Source organism: Perissodus microlepis, chromosome 3 (assembly GCF_051167445.1).
Source record: "Perissodus microlepis isolate ML-2025 ecotype Zambia chromosome 3, ASM5116744v1, whole genome shotgun sequence".
NCBI classification, from domain to species: domain Eukaryota; kingdom Metazoa; phylum Chordata; class Actinopteri; order Cichliformes; family Cichlidae; genus Perissodus; species Perissodus microlepis.
In genome coordinates this window covers 31,737,641-31,760,779 of record NC_140463.1, presented here as the reverse complement: position 1 = coordinate 31,760,779, position 23,139 = coordinate 31,737,641, and the positions used below count along the sequence as shown (strand labels likewise).

At 41.6% G+C, this 23,139-nt stretch overlaps 2 protein-coding genes across 2 annotated transcripts in view; one reads left to right on the top strand and one right to left on the bottom strand.

The window, feature by feature from the left end:
• The first annotated feature begins 1,548 nt into the window (after nt 1-1,548).
• Nucleotides 1,549-14,508, top strand: tnfsf12 (TNF superfamily member 12). Its single transcript, XM_084924080.1, has 6 exons — nt 1,549-2,621; nt 4,048-4,129; nt 6,301-6,360; nt 6,510-6,533; nt 6,627-6,754; nt 10,289-14,508. Exons 1-6 carry the CDS (start codon nt 2,370-2,372, stop codon nt 10,562-10,564), a joined length of 822 nt encoding a protein of 273 aa, XP_084780206.1. The 5' UTR covers nt 1,549-2,369; the 3' UTR covers nt 10,565-14,508.
• A 5,720-nt stretch (nt 14,509-20,228) lies between these two features.
• chd3 (chromodomain helicase DNA binding protein 3) overlaps nt 20,229-23,139 on the bottom strand; it is a 56,350-nt gene continuing 53,439 nt past the window's right edge. Inside the window, exon 40 of the mRNA XM_084924075.1 lies at nt 20,229-22,525. Coding sequence (XP_084780201.1) covers nt 22,422-22,525 — 104 coding nt within the window. The 3' untranslated portion in view covers nt 20,229-22,421. The remainder of the gene's footprint in view (nt 22,526-23,139) is intronic.

Genomic DNA, 23,139 nt, shown 5'->3' with positions numbered 1-23,139 from the left:
TTTATCCACCATGCAATACTGGAAAGCATCTGAGCATGACCCAAACATACTGCCAATGCAATAAAACACACAGTGGGGCACTATCAGCCATGGATTGGCCTCCCCAGAGCCAGACGTCAACATCATAGAAGCAGTGTGGGATCATCTTGACAGAGAACAGAGTTCAGACTGTGTTGAAGAATAAAGATGTTGTAACAAATGTTGACTTTCAAGATCGCTGCAAGTGACCAAACTCTGTCTTTGACTTTTTACACAGTTTTGAATACTTTAGCCTCCACATAAATATACAGACCTCTGCTATATTTAACAGGACATGCACAGATCAAAGTACAAGTACCTGCTGCTAATAAGCCATGAAAAGCTAAAACAGAAAAGTCCACTGGTAGTTATTCAATTCAACTGCCTCAAGGCGCTGCAGCTCACATCGTTCTATTCGCCATGTGAGGACGAGTCACATTTCTGTGGAGTTTTAACCATGAGTAGTGCTAAGCAGGGGTATTTCTCAGTCCCGGGTTCGTGACTCTCCCACGCATCCCATCCACAGTAGCTGTCATAAGGTGAAAGGCGGGGTACACTCTGGACAGTTCATCACATGACTCTGATACATACACTTGTGAAATAGAGACGTTCCATGTTTTTGAATCATATTCAACATTTCATCTTCTTCGATACAGTGCCTGCAAATAAACGTGATATACTAGGATACAAACAAAAAAAATATATTTATCAATAGATGTAACATTTGCATAATCGTCCACAGCGCTTGGCATCTGCTTGCTGAAATGTTAGACCGTCCTTCCGTGCAGAACATTTAAGGGTTTTCTTCCATTCCTGCAAGTGGGCCTTTGCGGATTTGCTGCGTGCTCCTGATCATCATTCACTCGGATATGATGACTTGAATCAATGTCTGCAAACTCACCAAAGTTTGAAGCAAGAAACCCCAAATGAAAACATTTCCACCGCTATGCTTTACAGATGGTTCTTCTCCTGAAAAGCCACATTGGGTCCAAACAAGTCTACTGCTCCTGTGGCCAAACAGCTCTGTCTTTCATTGGGCTGCCCAGAGCATGTTATTCCAAAAGTCTCTGTGTTCACCTATATGTTCACTGGAAAACTGTAGATTTATTCTAATCTTTTTGGGCAGGAAGTTATTTTAACCCTAACCCTTCATTTTCACACAAATGTGCACAAGGATGCTCATTCTCACATATGTGTGCATGCGTTAGACGTTCAGATCGGCAGGTGAGGTGCCAGCAGTGCTGTCCAACAAAGGCTGGAAAGAAGAAGAAGACAGTATGTGAGCAATGAAAGGTTTGTTCTTCTTTAAGAAAAGCATCAGCATGACTCCTCGGGCTACTTTTAAATTCAAGTTTGATTTTAATTTACTGTTTGATATGGTGCCTGCTGTGTGGGGCCTCGTAAAAAGGCACTAGAGCTCTGAAAAGCGCCTCATACCCCTGCTATTTTAATGAACAGCGTCATTTTGTAAATGTGGCTTCAGCAGCGTGCTTGTTTAAAAGGATTCAACGCGCTCTCCAGAAAATATTTTAGGAGTTGCAGAGATCTAGTGGTCAGGACACAGTGTCACCACGTGAAATTCTCTGAAGATAAGAACCTCTGTGCTTTGTATAGAAGGAGCTGGCACTCCTGTTTGAACCCACTGTCCTTTTGTTCCCTGGAACGGTTTATCTTTTTTTCTTTTCTTTTTATAAATTCAATTATGAATGAAAACTTTGCTCTCTGGCTCACCTGTTGATGGCACAGTGGAAACCAAACGTGCAGTGTGCAGATCGTGAGTCTATACAGCCACCGTGTGGTTACACACGGCACTGTCGCGGACATGAATGGCACATATTTGGAGTTGATGAGAGTGATTTGACAAGCAGCGGAAGCCTCGCGTAAAGCTTTCCGTGCGCTCCCCTCGTCGATTTTCACGGCGGCTGCCAGCTGGTATCAAAAATTCAGGGCGCACGCAAAGTTCGCCTCCAGCAGAGAGTGTGTGGCTGCGTGTGTGTGCGTCTCTCTCAGCGCGTGTGTGTACATTCATGTGTGCTCGGTCTGTCTGTCTAATAGACTGACCCCCCAGCACGCCGTTTAAAGGGAAGACAAGAGAGCTGAGTCAACGAATCACAAGGAGAAGGATGCAACAGTTGATGTGCGCCAGTTGCACAGTTTTCTTGTATTTGGAGACGGCCTGCACACACGGAGGATGGTGGCCGTGATTTGATCAGATGTTTTTGCTGCTTTGCTTTCAAACTCATCTGCCAGATAAAGCTAAAAGTTAAAGAGCAGATCTTACAGAGCGGTCACAGCCTGTCCTCTTATTGCCAGACTGGACATTTGGACTGAAATGCATTTGGAGGGACTTCATGCTCTGCTGGAATGGAGTTGAAGCGGGGGATTTCGGATGGTCTGCGGCGGTGATTAGCAGCGCAGTCTGCACCAATATGCATCGGATTCTGCAGAGGAGACGAGTGCGCAGGCTGCGGGTCGTCTGGGCTTCTCTGGCCCTGGTGGCTCTGTCTCTGGCCGCATGCAGCGCGCTGTTTACGGCGTGGACTTTGCGACAGACGCGGGACCTGTCTCAGTCCTTCAAGATCCTGCAGGACCGACTCGAGCAGGTTTGTGTCATACTTTAGAAAAGATCTTAATAATTCGAGCGTGCAGACAGCCCCTCTCCGTTTTTGCACCAACAATAATATTTACTCTCCTGCAACTTTTTTTTTTTTTTTTTTTTTGAAAGACCATCAAGTGTTTCTTATGTAACTTCTTTTGTGGCTGCGGTTACGGGAATCTTGGCTGGGGGCATATGGACAAATCCACACTTCACCCTCCCCCTTTTCTCTCGCCCCTCGCACGTAGACTACTTATTCTCTCGCACCATTTCTCTGCTTGGCACTTTTATTACTCGCCAATAAGCGCAGTCAAATTGTGCCGAGTTGTTGCTTATTTTTGTGTCCGCCTCCCCCTGTTAACCACCTCCACCCCCATTCTCCCCGGGTGGGGGGTCATGATTAATTACTCTGGTGCCAGTTGTGCTCCATTTTTTTAAATCTAATTTTACTGGAAAGCCTCAGCTATTTGGCGTATGCCCGCTCACCCCACTGCCTCGAGTCTGCCGGGGACTCGAGGCGTGAAACGGGCTGCACGATAAAGCGTGGCAAGTGTAAATCATTTTCAGCCCGCACAAGCAAACGCTTCTAAATCTCCTGCAAAGTGCAGCTTTCCTAAACTTTTTTCCACTCTCCTTCTTTTTCTGTTTTGCACTTGCAGCAAATATCCGACACGAGATTGCATCACAAGACAAATAAATTTCCAAAAGGAGCCAGAATGGAAATTCTTCTTGTTTTTTTTTTTTTCTTTTTTTGAGTTCAGTGTATTTCACAAAACCAGATTGCAATGGATTTTATATCAGGAGAAAGAGAAGGGGGGCCAAGAAACCTGCACATAACACAAATACCCCCCAAAATTGGACACGTGGAGTGTTGCTGGAGCCCTCCCCAAGGGGGCCCCTGTTCTGTCCATTTGACCGTTAGCCAACTTCTGATGAGAGCCAGTGAGTGAACGTCTGGAGGGTGCACTGCAGCTCTCTCGGCCTGCTTTTCCACAGTAGCAGTAAATTTAAACATACTTCTCCCCCCCCCCCCCCCCCTCTGGAGCAGCTTCTCCTCTTACTCGATTTAGGCCTCCTTCGGTCACCCAGTGGAGTCTCCCCCCCAGCCACCTTCCAGTTGAGGGTTTAAATCCTGTCTGGCTTGACAAAATCAATTTCTTTCTTGCGGAAAAAAATGACATGTGAAGAATTCGAAGTGCTGAAAACATGCATTAGGTGTCGCAACCCGTCGCTGAGGAAGTGGTAGATTTACAGCTAGAATGGCAGCAAAGGGGGCAGGATACTGCCAGAGACCAGTCTGCTGCTTATGTGGCTGGCAGGAAATAAAGGCTGTCTGTGGCCGTGAGTGGGTTCTGTGCCAGAAAAAAAAAGTTATGAGAAAAATAACTGGCCGTTTGTTAATAGCTTGGTTTTTTTTCTGTGTGTTTCAACAGGTCAACACACAGAGGAAGGCCATTGTTCAGCTGATCCTGGAGAAGAGAGAGCTGCTGGTGGGGCATCGAGTGAAGAGAGATGGTACTAGTGCTGTGATATACTGCTAATTTGGTATCGATCCCATACCAAGTAAATTCATGGCCAGTGTTTCAGCAATACTTTCAACCTCTAAAGGCAGCTTATGTAGCAGATTTATGAGATGAATCATCAATTTGCTAATTCCTAACACATTTTAATGGTTAGTGATGAGTAGTTACTAAGAGAAAACACACCTTTCATCTTTTTATGTATTTTGAAAGTGCTTTTTTTGTAGACCTGGAGTCTAAATGTGTCCATCTCTAAAGCACATGAGCTTCTGTTGTTTAAATGTGCTGAAGTCTGTAAATAAAACAGACGTTAGGCCATTTTTCACAGTAGATGTTTGATATTTTTCCTTTTCCAATAAAATAATTTAACACAATTCAGTTGGCTACACACTGAACTTAGTAGGACATTAAAACCAAACATCGATCCTATCGCGCCAATACCAGCATTCGTATCGATACTATCGATATTTGGCCCAATCCGCCCAAATCTAGATGGTACTGCGTCTCCAAAGCCTGCCAAAGCCTGACATTTTTCTTGCACTGCAGCACCACCGGCATGTATAAGACGTCCTGTCCTTTCAGCTCTCCAAATTGCCACAGACACAGTCTCCTTACCAACTGTTGTTTTTTTAGGAAGAACATTTAACGCAGAGCGCTGGCCAGTCTTGGCCCCACATGCCACTTTGGTCAGGTCTCGCGGGCCGCAGGCACTACCCGCTGCTAAAAGTTGACACAGGAAAAAGTAGGCAGCTGGAAGACTGTTTCAGAAATTACAGGTCTGACCAGAGCGGCCTCGAGTCCCAGAAAAAAAGCAGCTGGCGCGGGCGCTGGGGGCCTTGTTGCACGCTTTCGGGCAATGAAATTGATTTTTTTCCCCACCGCCAGAACACACGACTGACACAGCTATGATTTGTTGTGAAAGCGGTGATATTTGATGACCTATCATTGCTGTATTTATAGCCTCTGCTTGCGTCACCATCACGGGACTGCTTGATTGTCCACGTTTTGCCCGAGAGTGAACCCACACGACGGCTTTTTAAAGGGGATTAGTGTCTAGATTTCACCAGTGTATCTGCATTGATATCCTCTAAGTGCTAGCTTATTGGTTTTAGTAACTAATATCTCATTAAACTGTCAGAAACTCATGGCTGTCAATGGAAAAAAAGAAGAAAAACAAGGGAATAAGAAGAGCAAACAGCTTTTTCCAGTCTTGCCTTTCAGCAGGACACTGCTGTTATGTTCTCCTCTGAAAAGACCGACAGCTTAAGTCGAGAAAATCTGGCCAGCCTGAGGGCTTTACGCTCGGCCATAGCAAATCCAAAGTCCACAGGGTCACCCACATGTGAGTTATTTTCACAGGGGCTCAATATTCCCGAATGATGACGGTGGGGGGCGTTTGGCCCGTCTCATCCTGAAACATAAAGCGTGTAATTCACAGTTCATACACAGAGTTGTATCAGTGTTTGAAATCGGCTGGATTGTAAGGCAAAAAAACCCTAAAAAAAACTTTTAGTGGGGAATAAGAGCAGGCGGTCATCAGTGCTGTGCTTTATTTATTGCAGCTATCTGAGCCTGTTCTTGGATGGAGCTGGCTGTTGCTTCACTCTGTCACGCTGCAGCCAAAGACCCTCTTTGACTCTCCTGTTCCTGCACTTCATTTTTCTTGCTTAGCCTTTTAGTTCTTCAGCTTTGCCTTTTAATGCCTGTCCTTTTCTGCTTTATCAGTCACTTTCCCCCTGTCCATCTTGGGGGTTTTCTTGGTTTTCTCATTTTTTTTTACCCTTCCTTCCAATCAGATCTCTCCAACCTCCTTCCTTCCATCCAATCTCTGTATTCAGTATTTTCTACATGACTGCGACCAACTGGCTCCAAGATTAGCTGCTAAACGTGTGTGTGCGTGTGGTGGTGAGGAGGCACGCGCTTCTGACCGAAAATAATAGTTTGAGGAAATATTATTGAAGCACGTGAAAGGAAATCCTTTACCCATCTGCTAACCCTGTTAGAGCCAGCCAGGTCTGGATCTGAATGGCACCAAATTAACGCTTCATGTTATTAGACAGATAGAGATGGGGATGATTGCTTTGTCCAAATAAATTGTTAAAAAAAAAACCCCACAGACGTCATTTTTATGTGCATTCAGTCTCCTTTCCTGCCTCCCTTTCACAGAGAGGACGTCGAAAGCAGGGAGGAGTGGAAATGGAAGGAAAGCGGCGTCTCATTTTGAGAGTAAGTGGCTTGGCAGATCTCTCGTAGCTGTCTCGTGTAGCATCTGCTGAAGTGTTTTCAATCATATACCCCTATACGATTGCACTCATAAAATCTTAATTGACTTTCCCTTTTCCTTTTCTTTCAACATCGCTTTTGCTTTCCGTCAGTAACCAAAGTCTCCTCTCAGCAAGGTAAGAGTCGTAAAAGTGAAGGACAGAGGTTGATCTTTGGATCTTTTGTCTCTGAGATGAATGACCTGGGATGTGTGTGCGTGTGTCTAACAGTGGGAGAAGGTGGGGTGATCAAGGGCTGGGAAGAGAGGACGCTGAATATGAGTAAAGCGGTGAGATACAACAAGGAGCAGGGCACCTTCACCGTGGAGAAAGCAGGCGTCTACTTCCTGTTTTGCCAGGTGAGTTTCTGCTGGGAGCGATAGTTTATTTTGAGCTGCAAACTCTGCATACAAGGTGTGGCTATTAAACAAGGAGTCTGGGCTTATCTAAGCTAACCCAGCATTAGTCTGGGACTGTCTGGCAGCCGCACCTCTACCTTAAAGCTGAACCAGTCACAACTTTTCCATTAATAATGTCTCAAATGAATGTGGGCAGTATTAAAGGCAGCTCAGTGGTGTGCTTTGAACCCAGACAGAGCGCCTCTGAGTGGAGTTAGCATGTTTTCTCTTTACACAAAAGAAAAAAACACCAGGTTAGTTCTGCCTGTTTGTGTGTGATAAACTGTACAAAATCAAAATGGTTCCCAGTTGGCAGCTAGCTGATGTACACAGTGATATGCAAGAAAAGATGAAGTAAAGATCCAGATATTTCCCTCAGGTTCTGGTGGACTGTAAATAAAAGATGCCCACATCTTTTTTTTTTTTTTTTTTTTTAAAAAGTTCAATTTTCCACCAGTGTTAATTTCATTGTTAAGTAATTTCTCTCAACGACCTTTTTCATCGAGAGAAATAATTTTACTGACGCTTACGTCTGCGAATAGGAACGAGACGAAAATATTCTGGAGAGATGAGATCCAAAGACAAATAATTAAGTTGTAGAAAGGCAGAACGTGTTTGGCAGCGATCCAGTGGTTAGATGCTAACAATCGATCAGCCCTCGGGCAATGGGACAGCTTTTTTTTGGAAACAGAACTCAGAAATCTCCGTGTTTCTTATTAAAATGTGACAAAATGTTAGTGCTTTGGACAAAGACAAGAGCAGACATATGGACACATTTCACATTTGATGTCAATAAAAGTAGGACACCAAACTACGCCACACTTTTACGCTTCATATTTTAATCAACTGAATCACCTTTAGATTTAATATTTATTATAATTTTATGAGATTTATTAGATTAAAACTGACTATGACTTTAGACTTATGACTAAAATTAAATCAAAATTTGCACTGGTTGCTGAAGAACATAATTGGACTGGAGCCGATCCGCTTGCACTAGCTAGCTTAGTTAGCAAACCTTGCTAACTAAGCTAGCTAGCTGTTCACTTTTAATATAAACCCTTCAAAGAAAATTTGGTTGCACAGTATTAATGTCCTCTGCTTAAGGTTTTAAAATTCATAATGCTACTGTAAAACAATATATTTGCAGTGATGTTACAAAACAAAAATCACTGGCTAATGAATTATAGCTCACAAGTTGTTAGTCAGCAAGCACACCTTGGCTAATCCTCCTTTCTGGAACTTGGTATGACAAATGTTTACTTAAGTTTTTAATTCAAATGAGTGACTGAGTCCATAAACTCAACAGGAAAGTGTTTAAAGAGGTCAAGAAAGAGACATTTTCCCTTAAATGTATATAGGATTGGAATTATTTTTGTACCTGTATCGCCCCCTGGTGACTATTAACCCTTTAAAACTGGTCAGAGCGGGCAAGCTCCGTTTTGCGTAACTATTTTTAAATCCCGGTAGCACTGCAACCACGTAAGCTAGCGCAATAATTTTTTTTGCATATGAAACCGGAGGAGTTGTACTTACATCTTATGCCATCAGCTTGTCCTAGGTCACAGTTTCCTTCCACATATAGCTTTGCAAAAACTGCATAAAAAGCACTTGCAGCAACAAAAACATAATATTCCAGAAACAGGATTTGCCGATCCGATCAGCTGTTCATAACACTTCCTACGTCCATCAGCGTGAACTATCGCATGTCCTCCATGACCTGCCCGAAACCGGAAGTGACGTCATTTTCGCGGAAATGTAGTTTTTTACCATCAAGGCCTCATGAGCTTATACTGGTGTTTTTAAAAGTTATGTTTGACTTTATGACTTTCTGTGTCGTTTCTAGGATGCTTAGGACTAATATTGCACTGCTGGAAATAGTTTATTTTGATGCATATGCTGCTTTTTTGCAAATTTGCACTATAATATTTATTTTCGTTTTTCCTGCAGTGTATAGAAATTGGTGTATTTCAAAAATAAAACTATGAAGACACTCAAAATAAATTTCCTGTGGTGGGAAACTATTTTGTGCAACTTTTTTGTATTTACAGTTTTGAGGGATAAGCCCCTTAAATTTCTCTAACTAGAAATATATGTTAAAAAACAAAAACGATTTTAAATTTTTTTGTAGTTTATTGCACTTTTTTGCAATTTATGTAATTACTATGCACTTAATGCATGCATATTATTAAAATTTAGGCTGTAATGGTTGTATTGATGTATAGCAACTTGAAATGCTCCCAAAAATGGCTCTACAACTTGTAAAAATATAATATAAGCTCTGGCGGACTTGGTTCTATGGCAGGTCTTAAAGGGTTAAAAAGAACACAGGCTAAGTTACTTCTACATTGGCTTCACTCTTTAAACCCTGAGGCTTTGTACTGTTTACAGTTACACATTAACCAGTATGTAATGCAGCAAACAAAGTCGACATTGTGTAATGTATTTTTAGGGAATTCGGTTTTCACTGAAAGTGAATTATTTCCTGGAACGGGCAGCTCTGTTGAATTCCTTTTATGACAAAATGATTAAGAAACCCACATTTGCAGTAAGAGGAGTACACTCTTACAGGAAACAAATCAAAAAAATCAAAGTCTTTGTCATCTGCTGGTGACTGATGACATAAATTCATCTTTTTTTAACTTTTTTTTTTTTTACAAAGTCATATAATGAAGTAATTCATTATATGACTTCCCTTTAACCTGACTTCTTCTGAAACCACATACTGTGTCATACTTTGTGTTTGCGATGGGCACATCCATCTTTTATATACAGTCTATGGAAAAGACCAAAACAGAGTCAAAATGAAAATGTTTTGTCCCAAAGGTATAAATGCAGCTTTAAATCGCACGAGTTGATTAGGTATCTTTATATTATTTCACAAAATTCTATATTTTTATCCTGCCAACTTAATTTCAAAAAACAATTTCAGACTATGGTTGGGTAATAATTTAAAGTAAACTGAAACGGGTTCATGGGATGGTTAAGACAAAGTTCAAACACTGACGATTCTGAGAAAGATGAATCCAGCTGAAAACATCTTAAATAAAACAGAGATCCAGGTTAAAGCATCACACCTATAAAAATACATTTCTTACTTTTAGTCTGGTGAATTAGGCTCCAGCCCCCCTGTGACTCTGAATTGGATAGGTGGAAGAAAATGCATGGATGGTTGGATAGTATGGTGAATTTAAAAAAGTCTGCATGCAAAGCTAGAAGCAAGCTTTATTTAGCTCGAGCAGTCATAGTGTAGATGTATGAATCATGTTTTTGGAGAGCTGGGTATCAGGTTTTGGGTAACCTCAAGTATCCAGGCCTTCCTCCTTGTCAGGCTGACAGAAGTCTGGAGTAAATCTAAGCAAAAGGAAAAAAAAGAGAGAAAGAAAAAGTCATGAAATCCCGAGACAGTGTGCTTGGGTTTCACATGAATACTCCAGAAACAAGTTCTCCCTCTGCTGACCTGTTCATGAGAGATCATCTTCTCTGTCCATTCAGGTGTTGTTCAACGAGCAGCAGTCTCAGTACGTGAAGCTGGACGTGGTGACCCTTGGCTTGAGGGCTCAGAAGCTGCAATGCATGGAAGGCTACGGGACAACCCCCTCTGCCGGGCCGCACCCTTTCCACTTCCTGAAGCCCTGCCAGGTGTCCGGCCTCCTGCGACTGGACAAAGGCACGGAGCTGCAGGCCATTACGGGCCTGTCCTTCAGACTCCACAGCGTAGGCAATCCCTCCGCCTCGCCTCACGTCTTTAGCATCTTTAAAGTTAACTGAAGCGCACTGTGGAAACTTTTTGTTTGTTTTTGTTTGTTTGTTTTAACGAGTAAACAGACTCATCAGAGAACTAACTTGTTTTTGTGCGGACAAGATTGTTTTATAAATGGTGAAGCTGTCATGAGCGGTCGAGGCATCGCTTAATGCTACGGCTTCTTCCCAAAGACGTTAATTTGAAAGACAAACCCTGACATTTGGGGAAGCTGTTGTGGATTTTTTTTTCCTCTGGACTGCAGAGCTGTTTTGGAACGAAGATTTTTGGAATAAAACCAAGGCCCGCAGTGAATGTCTGCCGAGGGAACAGATGTGATGGGAGCTGTTCTGTAGATAAAGGGCTTCATATAAAAAAGAAGAAGCAGAAGAAAACTCCTTGGATGTTCATCTTAGCCTGTGTATTACGCTATAAATTGTGCTTAAACTCTTTATAAGACTATGAGTAAAGCTGTGCATGCACCTTCCACTTCCACAGCTGAGAGCACATCTGCAAGCGGCCTACACGAGTTGTCATATATTTTATACAATGTAGCGTCAGTGTGTATGAAATCTTACAAATCAATTTTTTTCTGTTTATACTGATTTTATAATATCAATGCAAGCATTTTCTTTAAATACTTTGGATATATTTTACACACATTTTACATTTTATCAAGGAGATGGTTTGGGCGGTGTTTTAAATACCATGGATGTGAATTTGTTATCTTTTGTAAGGTTAAAATGATTGTTTGTATACTTTGTTGTGCAAGTTATACCGAGCGAAGCATAGAGCTTTAAATATAGCTTGTCCTTACTCCCTCTTCTTCACCTGATTGATGATCATTTTTCGAGAAATAACCTGATAAAACTGTTAATTATTCAGCCAAAATACAGATAAAGCTGTATTATAAATGAAGTTAATACATTTTCCTTTTTTTTCCCATCACGTTGGCAAAGTATAGACGCTTATGTAAGTTATTCACAAAGAACTAACAGAAAGAACATCACAAAAATGAAATGCACTGCCATGAAATTGGTACACGCTTTCATGCACCCCTGAGCGAATTCATATAAAAACAGCCGTTTCCTGTCAGCCTCGGCTGGATGTTTTTGTTTTGCAGTCATTGTTGTGGCTGATGATGGGTCTTTAATGGTCGACTGCGCATGTAGGCACGATCAGTTCACGTACAGCAAACTCTGTGTTATCTTATTTGGCAGAAATCTATGCATTTTCTGTTCTTTGTGACCATTTGAAAAGCTTTCATTAATCCAATTCAGGGTCACATCGGTGCTGGAGCCAATCCCAGTTGCCATAGGGCGAGGGGTGAGATAAGTGGCCCCGAAAAAACTAACAAAGAAACTGTATTTGCGTGACTAAAACCCAAATTATCAACAGATAATCTTATTACACTTAGTGATTTCCTTTAAATCTGACTGAAACCTCTTAGAAGGAGATCCAAATACTTTCATGCCTGAGAAATCCTCTGTCATGGATATTCACACCTCTCAAATGAACCTGCTCATGTTAGTAAAACATTTTCTACTTTTATTGAAGATGCTACCCTGCACCTGAACACATGGAGCTTCACAAAGTCATCTCCAAGTTATAAAATAGATTATTAAACCCTTCTGCTAATCAGCCCTCTCAATGCGGTAAACAGTGTGCAACATTAGCACTGCTGATTGCAGACCAGTGACGCCCAACCAGAGATTCTTGTACACCAGGATATAACTCTGCAGTTTCAGAGAGGTAACAGAAAGCCATTTTCTTACCAAGTTTGGCATTGTAGTAGCGCTGTGAGAGGAGATGCACGCATTGGACACCTCTCTCTACACAGAAAAGCCCCATGCACAGTCTGATATCCTCATGTCAGTGTTGTTCCTACATCATCATAATAACGCTGGCCCAGGATCAGCATTGCACCCGACCAGTGACGTTGTCTGAGTTAGTTAGCATTCAGTTAGCATTAGCCAAAAAGTTAGCTAAGTTAGCAAACCAAGATAAATAAACTAAATTTGGCTAACAGCAAAACTAACCTGATAATATGTTTGTTATATTTTATAAATGAACAAAGAAAACACTTGAAATGCTGACCTTTTGTTCTAGAAGAGAGGTTTATTTTAACAAAGGTATGGTTTTACTTTTTTCTCCATATTTTAAAGTCATGCGATCACAACAACGTGCTTGGTCAGTTGCAATTTTGATACTGGACTGACATCATTATGATAATGCAGTGAGAACACTAACACAGGGATATCAGACACGTCAGCCTCCTGGCAGATTCAAACCCAGACGCTTCTTGTTGTAAGGTAACAGTGGTAACCTTTGCACCAACATGCAAGCCCTAACTAATCTAATACATAAGTTAAATGCTAATAGGTTCAAAAAGTTAGCTGGTACTGAAATGAAGAGCCAATGAAAGTTTATATCAAAAGGAAAGAAGCATCGGGACAAAGTTAAAACATGAAAGAGCAGCGATGAGGCTGCTGCTAAGGGCTAAGCTAAAGGACCCACGACAGCAAAAATGTGAACAAAAGCAACCAGATATGTTACTTCACATTTATCATTTTTGTATTTTAACCAGTTAGTAAATGGTTAAAACAGATACCTAAAAGTAAGAAATAGTGAACTGAAAGTTATGGATTAACAGTAGAGGGTAAATACCAATGGGCTATATTGTGAGTGTTAAATAGCTAAAATTAAGTATAAATTAAGAAAAGGAAATTAATGTCATTTATCAATTTATGCAATGGATAAATGACTTCATCACACACAGTATGCGTTAATATTGTAGTATCAGGGTCAGAATTTAACAAACTGGCCCTAAAAACGGACCCTTTATTGTATAAAATTATTTATAACAAAGGCAACCAGTGAAAGGGTTACCAGAGCTCATCTGGGCACTGTGGGTATGCATGGGTCTGACAAAAACGACTGAGAGTCATTGCTGTAGTCTGCCCTTTTACCCTTTTGTGGCTTCATTTTTATTACAGTGAATTTATAAAAGCCAGATATTAAATCAGTTGTGTGACACCAAAAGCAGAACTCTGCAGAAACATGGAAAAGATCCAACATCAATTTTCAAGGGAGTCGTTCCAGGTTAACCTCGGAAAAAAAGAAAAAAAAGAGAGTTCTGGTTATTTGGTGTCTGACTGCAAAAGAGAGGTGAATGGTGTCATACTGAAAGTTGCATTTAAGAGTTCAGTTTAATATCTAAAAGCTTTTAGTATTGGGTTTGTTTTACTTTTATATCCTTCTGGAAATATAACTCCTTCCATTCTCTCATACGCTGCTGGTTTCCGTAATATTCCTTGCTACAATGCAAACAGTGTGTATTTCTAGCCGTGGGTTTCTGCACTCCCACTCTTGTTTATAAGTAGTTTTTGTGGATGGACCACATTGGTTTCTCCTCAGCACTTTACTGCAGCGATCGCAGCGTTTTTAATTGGAACCAAACATTTATGTTTTCAAATGGAAAAAAACGTCCGATTCTGCGGTGCAGACGATATATCCTGTTTGATTTCCTCATCATTTTCCTCTTTCCTCTTTATGTCTCAGTCATCCCCCCCTCCACATCCCTGTGCACCTCATACTTCCCTGTCAGCACCAATCAGACTACACACACACACCCACACACACACACACACACACACACACACACACACACACACCAACAACCCTCTAAATTTTCACTTCCTGAATCTGAACCTGAACCACATAGCTTAAAGTCTTTGAGGAAAAACATGCCTCATCCCACCCCCGCCACCACAAACACACACACAACACACACACATGAACACTTCCCTGCCCCAATTCCTTTTTCTCTAAATGTCAAAGTTTATCGCCATCTCGGAAAATTCTGTAATGTTGTGAAGATGTTGTCTGTAAAATGATGATGTATGCATTGCCTAAACATTGTTAAGTTTCCACACACTTTGTTCACACTTTGAAATAAACCTTCCTTACTGTTTTTGAAAAGCTCAATTTCTTTTAAGAAAGAGACTCAAAAATAGGTTAATGGGAAGCATAAAACAGCTAACAAAGCATAAGCCAATTTAGAACCATTATCCTGCTCAACCTTGAATATTGGAAAGGAGAATGACTCCATACATGATGGAAAATGGATATGTGAACACCTTGATCCAAAAGAGAGGCATTCCATGCTTCACGGGATGCCTGGAACACAGAGGAGTCCTAGGCCAGATGACACACAAAGCCAGGTCAAAGAAAAGCAACCTGACAGTAGTCTGGCTGGACTTTGTAGACATTCCTCACAATCTCGTCAGAATAGCCATAAAATATTACCACGTCCCAGACTGCATCAAGGGAATGATCTGTAGCTACCTGCGAGGGATCAAGCTCCGCTTCAAGACCACAAACTACATCACCCAGTGGCAGCACCACGAGAAAACGATTGTCACTGGTTGTGCAGTCTCCCCCAGCCTATCATCCTGGTATGAACCTCATGAAAAATGTAACCAGAGACTCGGCGAAGAACTGAAGCATCTGATAACCAGCGATAAAGGACTTCGTGGATGACCTTATAATCACAACATCTTCCCATGTGCAGGAAAAATTGGTCCTAACCAAGCTTGATGAGGTGGCAACACAGACTACGATGACTAAAGGACAGCAGCAGCATCCACAATACTGAAGAGAAAGCATAGGGGTGGTTGAAGACTACTGATAAATCTGGGCTCCTGGGGAAGTTTCAGACATGGCTGTATCAACAACGCTTGCTTCCAAGGTCGATGTGGTTTCTGATAGTGTATAAAGTCCAGCTTACAGCAGTGGAAGGAATGGAACGAAAGATCATTGAGCACCTAAGAAGCTGGCTCCAAGTTTTACTCCAGTCGGGCTCTACATCTGGGCAACTACAACTACTCTGTCATCTCTCATTGCAGAGTTCAAAGTGGCAAATGCAGGGTTGCCTTCATCTTCAGAGATTCAAGAGACAACAAGGTCAGAGAAGTAGGTTAAAAACTACATCAGGACAAGAGTGGAAGGACTCTAAATCACTGGTCCAAGAGAAAGGAATCTTTAAAATCCAACTTTATTCGAGCACCCTGTGCAGGATGACAAAGTCTGGGCATCATATGCTTCCAAAAATCTGGAAAAGTTTAACTTAACAAAGAGGAAAACCATGATCCAGGCAGAAATGAGAAATATGGAGGAGTACCAGAGGAAGTTAAGAGCAGTCAAGCTTACCTCCCAGGGCTCAGGGGCAACGTGGGTCAATCAACCCCAAGAGGAAGGTGACTTGGTCTCATGGTCCAGGAGAGTGGCTGTGTTTTTTCCACGTTTCCACTGAGTTCCACCTCTGGGCGGAGCCCTCATCCACACGCCTGTCATGCTCATCTGTCTGTGATCAGGGATAATCAGCCAACAGTATTTAAGACCAGCGCATTCAACTTTGCTTCACCAGTTCGTCTCATGATCTACGTTACTATTAGGCCTCCTTTGCATCTTGTGATTTCTCTTGTTCATGCTAACTTATCCTGTTCTCCTTGTGTTTCTAGTAGCTTCTTGGATTCACCATACTTCTCATTCGCACTTCTTTTCATTCACCTGGACACTGGTCATCTCTGGAAACGCTAACCGCTGGTTCATAATCACAGGCTCACCTTTCCTTACTTGCCTGCCCTCCTGCCACTGGATTCCCCTTTACTGGACCATTCAGGTTGGATTCTGGACTCACTCTCATCTGTCTGGACACTCACCCGCCCAGTATTGCTTTTTCCTAGGCACCCTCCACTTGCTAGCAAAAGACCCTTGTTCAAGTTCCATGCCGTACACGATTCCTGACCCTCGTTCGAGTTCCACGCGCCACCCACAATTCCTGTGTGTACTGTTTTCACTTGTGTTTAGTAAATAAAGTCCAGTTAAGGTTGATCCCATTGTCCTTTTCTGAGTCTGCATTTGGGCTCTTTGACACTTGGGTTGACTTATGGAGGTTGGAGCCATCCAAATCTGCACAGCAGGGGCACGAGAGATGACCTAATGTGCAAGTTCTACGGGAACCCTGGCACATATCTTATTAGTGTACATGTCTGCTCTTAACCAAGGCAGATACAAATGGTGCCATGACAAAGTACTGGCTGCACTCGCAAACGTCCTAGAGCAAGAGCCCATCCATACTTCTGTCCATCCAGCCATCTTCTTTTGTTTATCTGAAGTTGAGTCACAGTGGCAACAAGCTAGGCACAGAATTCCAGTCATCCTTTTCCTCAGCAGTGTTTTTGTAGTTCCTCCTGGGTGGGGGTCCGAAGACACTCAAGATGATATATATTGTGGATCTACCCCAGATGGCTGAAAAAGAATATAGGATGGTTGCGTATCCATGACTTTGTCTCTTTGGTCACTTACTCAAAGCTCATAACGGTAAATGTAAATTGACCAGTAAATTTTTAACCTTCTGGCTCGGCTCTGAAACAAGTTTTCAAAAATTCTTATGTTACTCCTTGTCTGCTTGATGGGACCAGCAGTTTTACAGTTTGTTGCACCTCACCAATAAATAGTAAAATATGTCAGTCTTTTTGCTTATGGACACCTTGTCATATAAAGTAAGTGAGCTTGTTGCTGGCATTACCTGTGAGTAGTTCAGCTCAGGATTAATTTTTATTAGAAGTTTGTATTTCACCAGTATGTCTCATTTTATTGTTTATTATTATTGTGTAGATGTGATATTGTATTGTGGCATACTTTCACTTTTGTTGCATATGTCATATTTAAATTAATGGAAACAAATAACCAATTGTTAATAGCAGGAAAGCAGATATTAAATTATTTGGGCAATTAATAAATACATTAATACATTTTGGGCTTTCAAGAGACTGATTACAAAGTAATGTACAGAAGAAAACTAATGTCGTTAGACATCAGTACATCGACATCAAATGTAAAAAGATGGGTTCTGACTCGATTGACCACACTGATGAGCGTTAAAAACAAAAACATCTACAAGCCCAAGATATAAATGTAAAAATACACGAACAGTACAGAAGAGTATTCACCTGAGATGTAGAGCTATCTGCAGAGGGCTTCCCAGTGTGTACCTCATGGGAGCTGAAATCATCTCCAGACTCTCCTATTAGGGAGTACAAAGCTCCTATAACAGTAAACGCTCATCTGTGAGCGGCAGCAGTCTGTTCTGAATAGCAGAGCAGGGTGACTCTTCACCTTTTAGTCATTGTGAATCACCAGTCATTTGCTCCTCAAGGTTGCTGTGCATGTGTGCGTGTGGGAGGCAGAGGGGCCTGCGAAGGGGAGACACTGAATCAGCGCGGCGTCCTCAGAGCTTCCCAACTCTTGCAGCATCCACCATCAGAGCAGAGCGACTAAGATGATTGGGTGTTAGGTGGTATTCACACAAATTAAGTGATCATGACTGTGGTATTTAAAAACTGAGAAGAAATAACAACCACGTGTACATTTAAGAGCTTTAAAATGCAACTTGCTCACTTCACTGCCTTCCACATGAAACTTAATATAGCTAATGTTTGCACATTTAGATACTGACTCCTCTTTTATTTTTTCTACTCGATGAAAAAATAAGACTCAGTGATTTTTTTTTACTGATTCCATTCAAAATACTGCATCAACAAAAATATTGTGATGCTATTTCATATGTTAGTATCTCTCTTTCTCTAAAACATACCAATGTAATAAAGCCAATTATTTTGACTAAGATAGTTTTGCTTGCTGTGTGAAAAGACTGAAGGTTTACAGCTCCGTGAGGCTGAATACTGTAGATAAATGGCTTACTGCACTATCAAGCTAGGTCCCTGTTGGAGTGGCATGGAGTTTGTAGTCTAGCAGAAAGAAGCCAACTTCATCATCTTAGACTGCAGACAGCAAAAGTTTTTTTTTGCTTTTTGAAATAATTTCTGTGAGATGGAAGCCACTCCAGTCAAAAGTAGCATTGCGGAAACTGGTACTGGTCCACATAATAGTACTCAAAGCTCACTGATGACACAGGGCAGAACAAAGAGTACAATTATGAGACAACAATAGTCTGAGTTCGCCCATGAGAGCAGAGGACCACTGGAGATGCTGAATTGTATTAAGAGGACCAAAATTCACTGATCTGAAACACAAGATGGGACAGGACAATTGCAACACCTTCACATTCTGTTGTAGATTTGTTGATGTGCTGTTGCACAACCAGTTTCTGCCAAGTTTTAGCTGTCAGTCAGATAGGCTTACATGTCCTCACATATACTTTGGTCTCCAGAGGAGTTCATGATTGACTCGGTGATTGCAAGGTGCCCAGGGACTGTCACCTCTCTATCACCGTGCTGACAGTTAGTTTGTGCTGCTATGTTGTGTTTGATTTTCTCCAAGCACTGTGCATTAAGCCAAACATCTGCACTTTGGTCTTGTCTGTTCATTGTTAACATTGTTCCAGATGTAACTTCAGATGTAACTTTATTACGAAAAGAGTATTAGGCCCCCCCCCCCCACCCCAAAAAAGATAGTTTTCAGAATAAAATGAAAATTTCAAGAAAGAGACATTGAGACATTGTGGTCATAGGTTGAAAACAGGTTGAAAACATGGTGCAGAAAGCTGCATCTGGTCAGAACGACCTCCCCCCTCCCCAAACTTGAAAGAGTTGGCCGGATTTGTACAAAGTGAAATATCCGGCAGTGTACAGATGCAAGGATGCTGATGGTTACACCCTTGTGCAATAAAGAGGATGATGAATCACAAGACACGATACGACAGACGATCATTTGTTTCACTAATTTATCTAAACAAAGCATTTTGTAGAGCGGGCCCTAACCCCTAAGCCACGCACTGGTACTGGTCCGTGAGTCGTTTGGCACTGGGCCGCGAGAGTTAAAGCTCAGGTGTGAAATTCATGGTTTTTATCGGTTTTTAGTGTTATTTTTTAATCATTTTTATCTTTAACTGGGTTTCCCTGAGTCTTTTCCCGTATCTTTTTTTTTTTAGTACCGGTACAGGTTTTATTTTGTTGTATTTATCCGCGACACCTTAAAGGTCGGTTCGTGAAAATATTGTCGGACATAAACCGGTCTGTGGTGCAAAAAAGGTTGGGGGACTGCTGTTGTAGAGGGTATAGGAGCCATGGTAGTTGTTTGGCTTGAAACGACAACTGTAATCTCCACATTTTGGCTTTTTTCTCATTTGTTTTAGTTAACATGGAGCTAATACTCTGTCGTACTTCACAAACATAAGCTCTGCTTATATGTTCTTTTTTTGAAGAGGCTCCTGAAAGTCCTTCAAACAAGCCATAACTGTTCAGTCTTTTCCTAATTGTGTTGTCTTGAATCTTAACATTTCACATGCTAACTGAGGCCTGTAGAGTCTGAGATGGAGCTCCTGAGTTGTTTTTACAGTTTCCCCGAGCACTGCACCGTCTGAGATTAAGGTGAACTTACTGGGATGGTCACTCTTGTAAGACCGTGGCATTTATTGATTGATTTTTTTGACGCAGCTGAATGTTTCAGACCAGTAAACTGTCAAAACTTCAGCTTTTATATCACAACTATTCAAGTGCATTTAATTATCAACACCTGGCTGCTATGTACTGGCTTAGTTCCTTCGTTTTTCACAGAACTCTAAATGCACATGTTGTGTTTAATCATCCTTTCAATTCAATTCAGTTTTATTCATATCGAGCCAAATCACAACAACAGTTGCTTCAAAGCGCTTTTTACTCAATGAAGTCCACAGAGAGAATTTTTTAATCATTTCATTCAGTTTTATTACAAACAAAACAAAAAAGGAAAGAAAGAAAAAAAAAAAAACGAGGAGATGCGTCATCATTGAAATGTTTTCACTGCCATTCATCATTTAATCGGCACCAACTACATACACAGTGACACAAAATACCCAGAAATCAACACAAAGTTTTGGAAAGAGGACAAAGTAAAACCAGAAAAAATGAACTAAGTGCTTGATTTGATGTAACATTTTAGTTCAGGGGTTGCAAAACATTTGTAAAATGGACTCTGACTACTTCCTGGGAAGAGTTAAATGTATGGGATAAATGAACTCCTGGCTACCATGATTTTTTTTTGTTTGTTTTTTTGGCTTTTTAACGTAAAAGACAGGATGTTGTAGGATTAACAGGTTGACATCAGGTTCTTAATTCATTTTAATGACTTTACATTTCTTTATTAAGGCTTTTTATTAAATGATGCGGTATATTAAGTGGAATTTTTCAGCATGACTGTATTTTTCCTAGAGTTAGAGAGTATGCATTTTCATTTTGCTCATAGAAGCATTTAGGGTTACACATGTCCCGTTTTCTATACACGTACGTCATTTGCAAGCCCCAAATCTAAAATGGAAGCGAGGGGGGAGGAAAAAAAAAAGTTTTCATGTAATATATCTACTTCTGAAGTTAGCTCAACTTCTTCGTTTACAGTCTTTCGTAATCATCGGACAAACATGGCGAAGAGGTGCACCGTGTGTCGCACATACTGTGTTGTTTTTCATAGTTTCTTGTTACAAAAAATGTCTTTTGGTAGAAGCTCTTTCTCAAATAGCAACGGCGAGAACAACAGCAACATCGACAACGACAATACTCATAATCGCGAGAGTGAAAACACAAGAGAACACGAATGAGCTGTTTAAATATGTAAATTACTGTATATCACAGGATTTTGTAGAAAGAAAAAAGAAACTTGGAAATGAAAAAAATACAGAAAAAAAAGGGTTGATTGAAGGGGGGAAGGGGGCACGGGGAGGGAAGGAAAGGAGGGAGGAGTGCTGAGGGTGGTCGATAGGATTTAATAACACTGACTTGCTTATGAAAGGTTATAAACATTCATAGGAGGTTTCTGAAAAACCTTTTTCTGGAACAAACCCCCCAAATACCTCAAAGCTCTGTACATAAACCAGGAACGAGGGGAAGCGGGATGGCGTGTCGGGAAATACTTTGTGGTCAGACGAGTCCTGAATATATGCATCATACCTTTCTGCGTGTGTTTTATCGGAACATGTACCATCGAAACAAAGTGAAGGTTAAAAAAAAACAAAACAAAAAATGAAAGAAGAAGAAGCCGGAGCTGTGCTTGGAGCTGCTTGGACTGAGACATCGGAGATTCAGCCTTTCTCTGAGAGTTAGAAATAGTATTAAAACGACTGTAGGCACAGCTTGACGTATATATATATTTTTCTTCCTTTCTCACGAGACAGCATTATTGTGATTAGAGCATGCTTCAGGAGGGGGGTGGGGGGGCAGATGGAGTGCAATGGCAGAAATGAGTTTAGTTTCACATGCAGCTTCCTGTCGTGGGTTATAGGAGCAGAAGGGGAGGAGGAGGAGGAAGAAGAAGGTTACATGGTCTACTTGAGAAATCTAAAAAGGTTTCTAGGATTGAGGTGGGTTTAGCGTTGTGTTTGCGTGCGCGTGTGTGTGTTTATGCTTGCATTTGTGTGAGGTTAGAAGCATCCCTAAAGGAGGAGGAGGAGGAGGCCGCTGCGAGGAGGCCGTTTATGAGGAGTATAATGGTTTGAGGCAGACAAGAAAAGGTCACAGGAAGTTTTTTGAGACAAGTTGGACTGCGTGTACTGTCGGTGTGTGTCCGTGGACAGTAAGTGCACATGTGCGTGAGTGCTAATGTCCTCTGCATGTGTGTGTCTGTGTGTGACTTGAGCTTTTTAGGGAGTACCAGCCAGCAGAGTAACATTTTCGAGGACTTCTGCGTGTATGCGTGCGTATGTGTCAAAGAAAGGAACTACAATCACTAGCGGGTCAACAAGTTCACCCTCAGTCAGTCAATTACTTTGTGATGTGGAGCTCAGCGACGCTGGTTTCACCGCCAGAACTTTCTAGGAGAGAAATCAAAGGTGTCTTTGCAGCAGACGGGTTTCAGTGTGTGAGTATGAGCGTGTATGCGTGTCTGTGTGGTTTAGTCGTCGATACAGATGACCTCTCCGCTGCGCTGCTCCCGCCGGTTGACTAGCAGCTCTGCTTCCCGCTCCTTCTTTACAGACATGGGAGGCCCGTTCAGCACTGCCGGATGGTGACGGTGGGGGGAGAAAGAGACACGAGTTCAGTTTAAGCAATTCGGCATGAAAAGTCTTTTCTGTGACGGATACATCTGACTTGAAGCCTTGTGCTCGTTCCTAACTCGAAGCAGAAAAAGAAAAGCAGATTCTTGTGTTATTGAAAGTGTCGACAGGTTTTACCTTCAATAAATCACTTTGATTTGGGTTAAAAGTGCAGTCTGGATGCGGGGCTGTTGGAGAAAGAGAACGATATGTCTTTTCGACACAAAAACAGTAAGAGGGCACTGCTCTTCCAAATCATTAAGAGGGGAGTTGTGGTGGGTGCCTCCGAGCCAAGGGAGAAACTTCCACATTATAAACGAAGCGTGCAACGCCGACACCAAAGTGCCAAAAACTGCAGTTCCTGGACTTTCTACGGACAAACTCAACACCATTATAAAGGATGTTTTGGGACTGGCACAGTGCAATGCAATCCACAGTTTTGCTCTCTATGGATGCTTCCCTCTTTATGCCAACTGTGAAGTCGGTTTAGGTTTTTATAACTCATACAAGGCTTTTTAAGGTAAGCTAAAGACCCTGCAATAATACAGAGAAAACCCCCAGGTAGGTGCTTTCTAT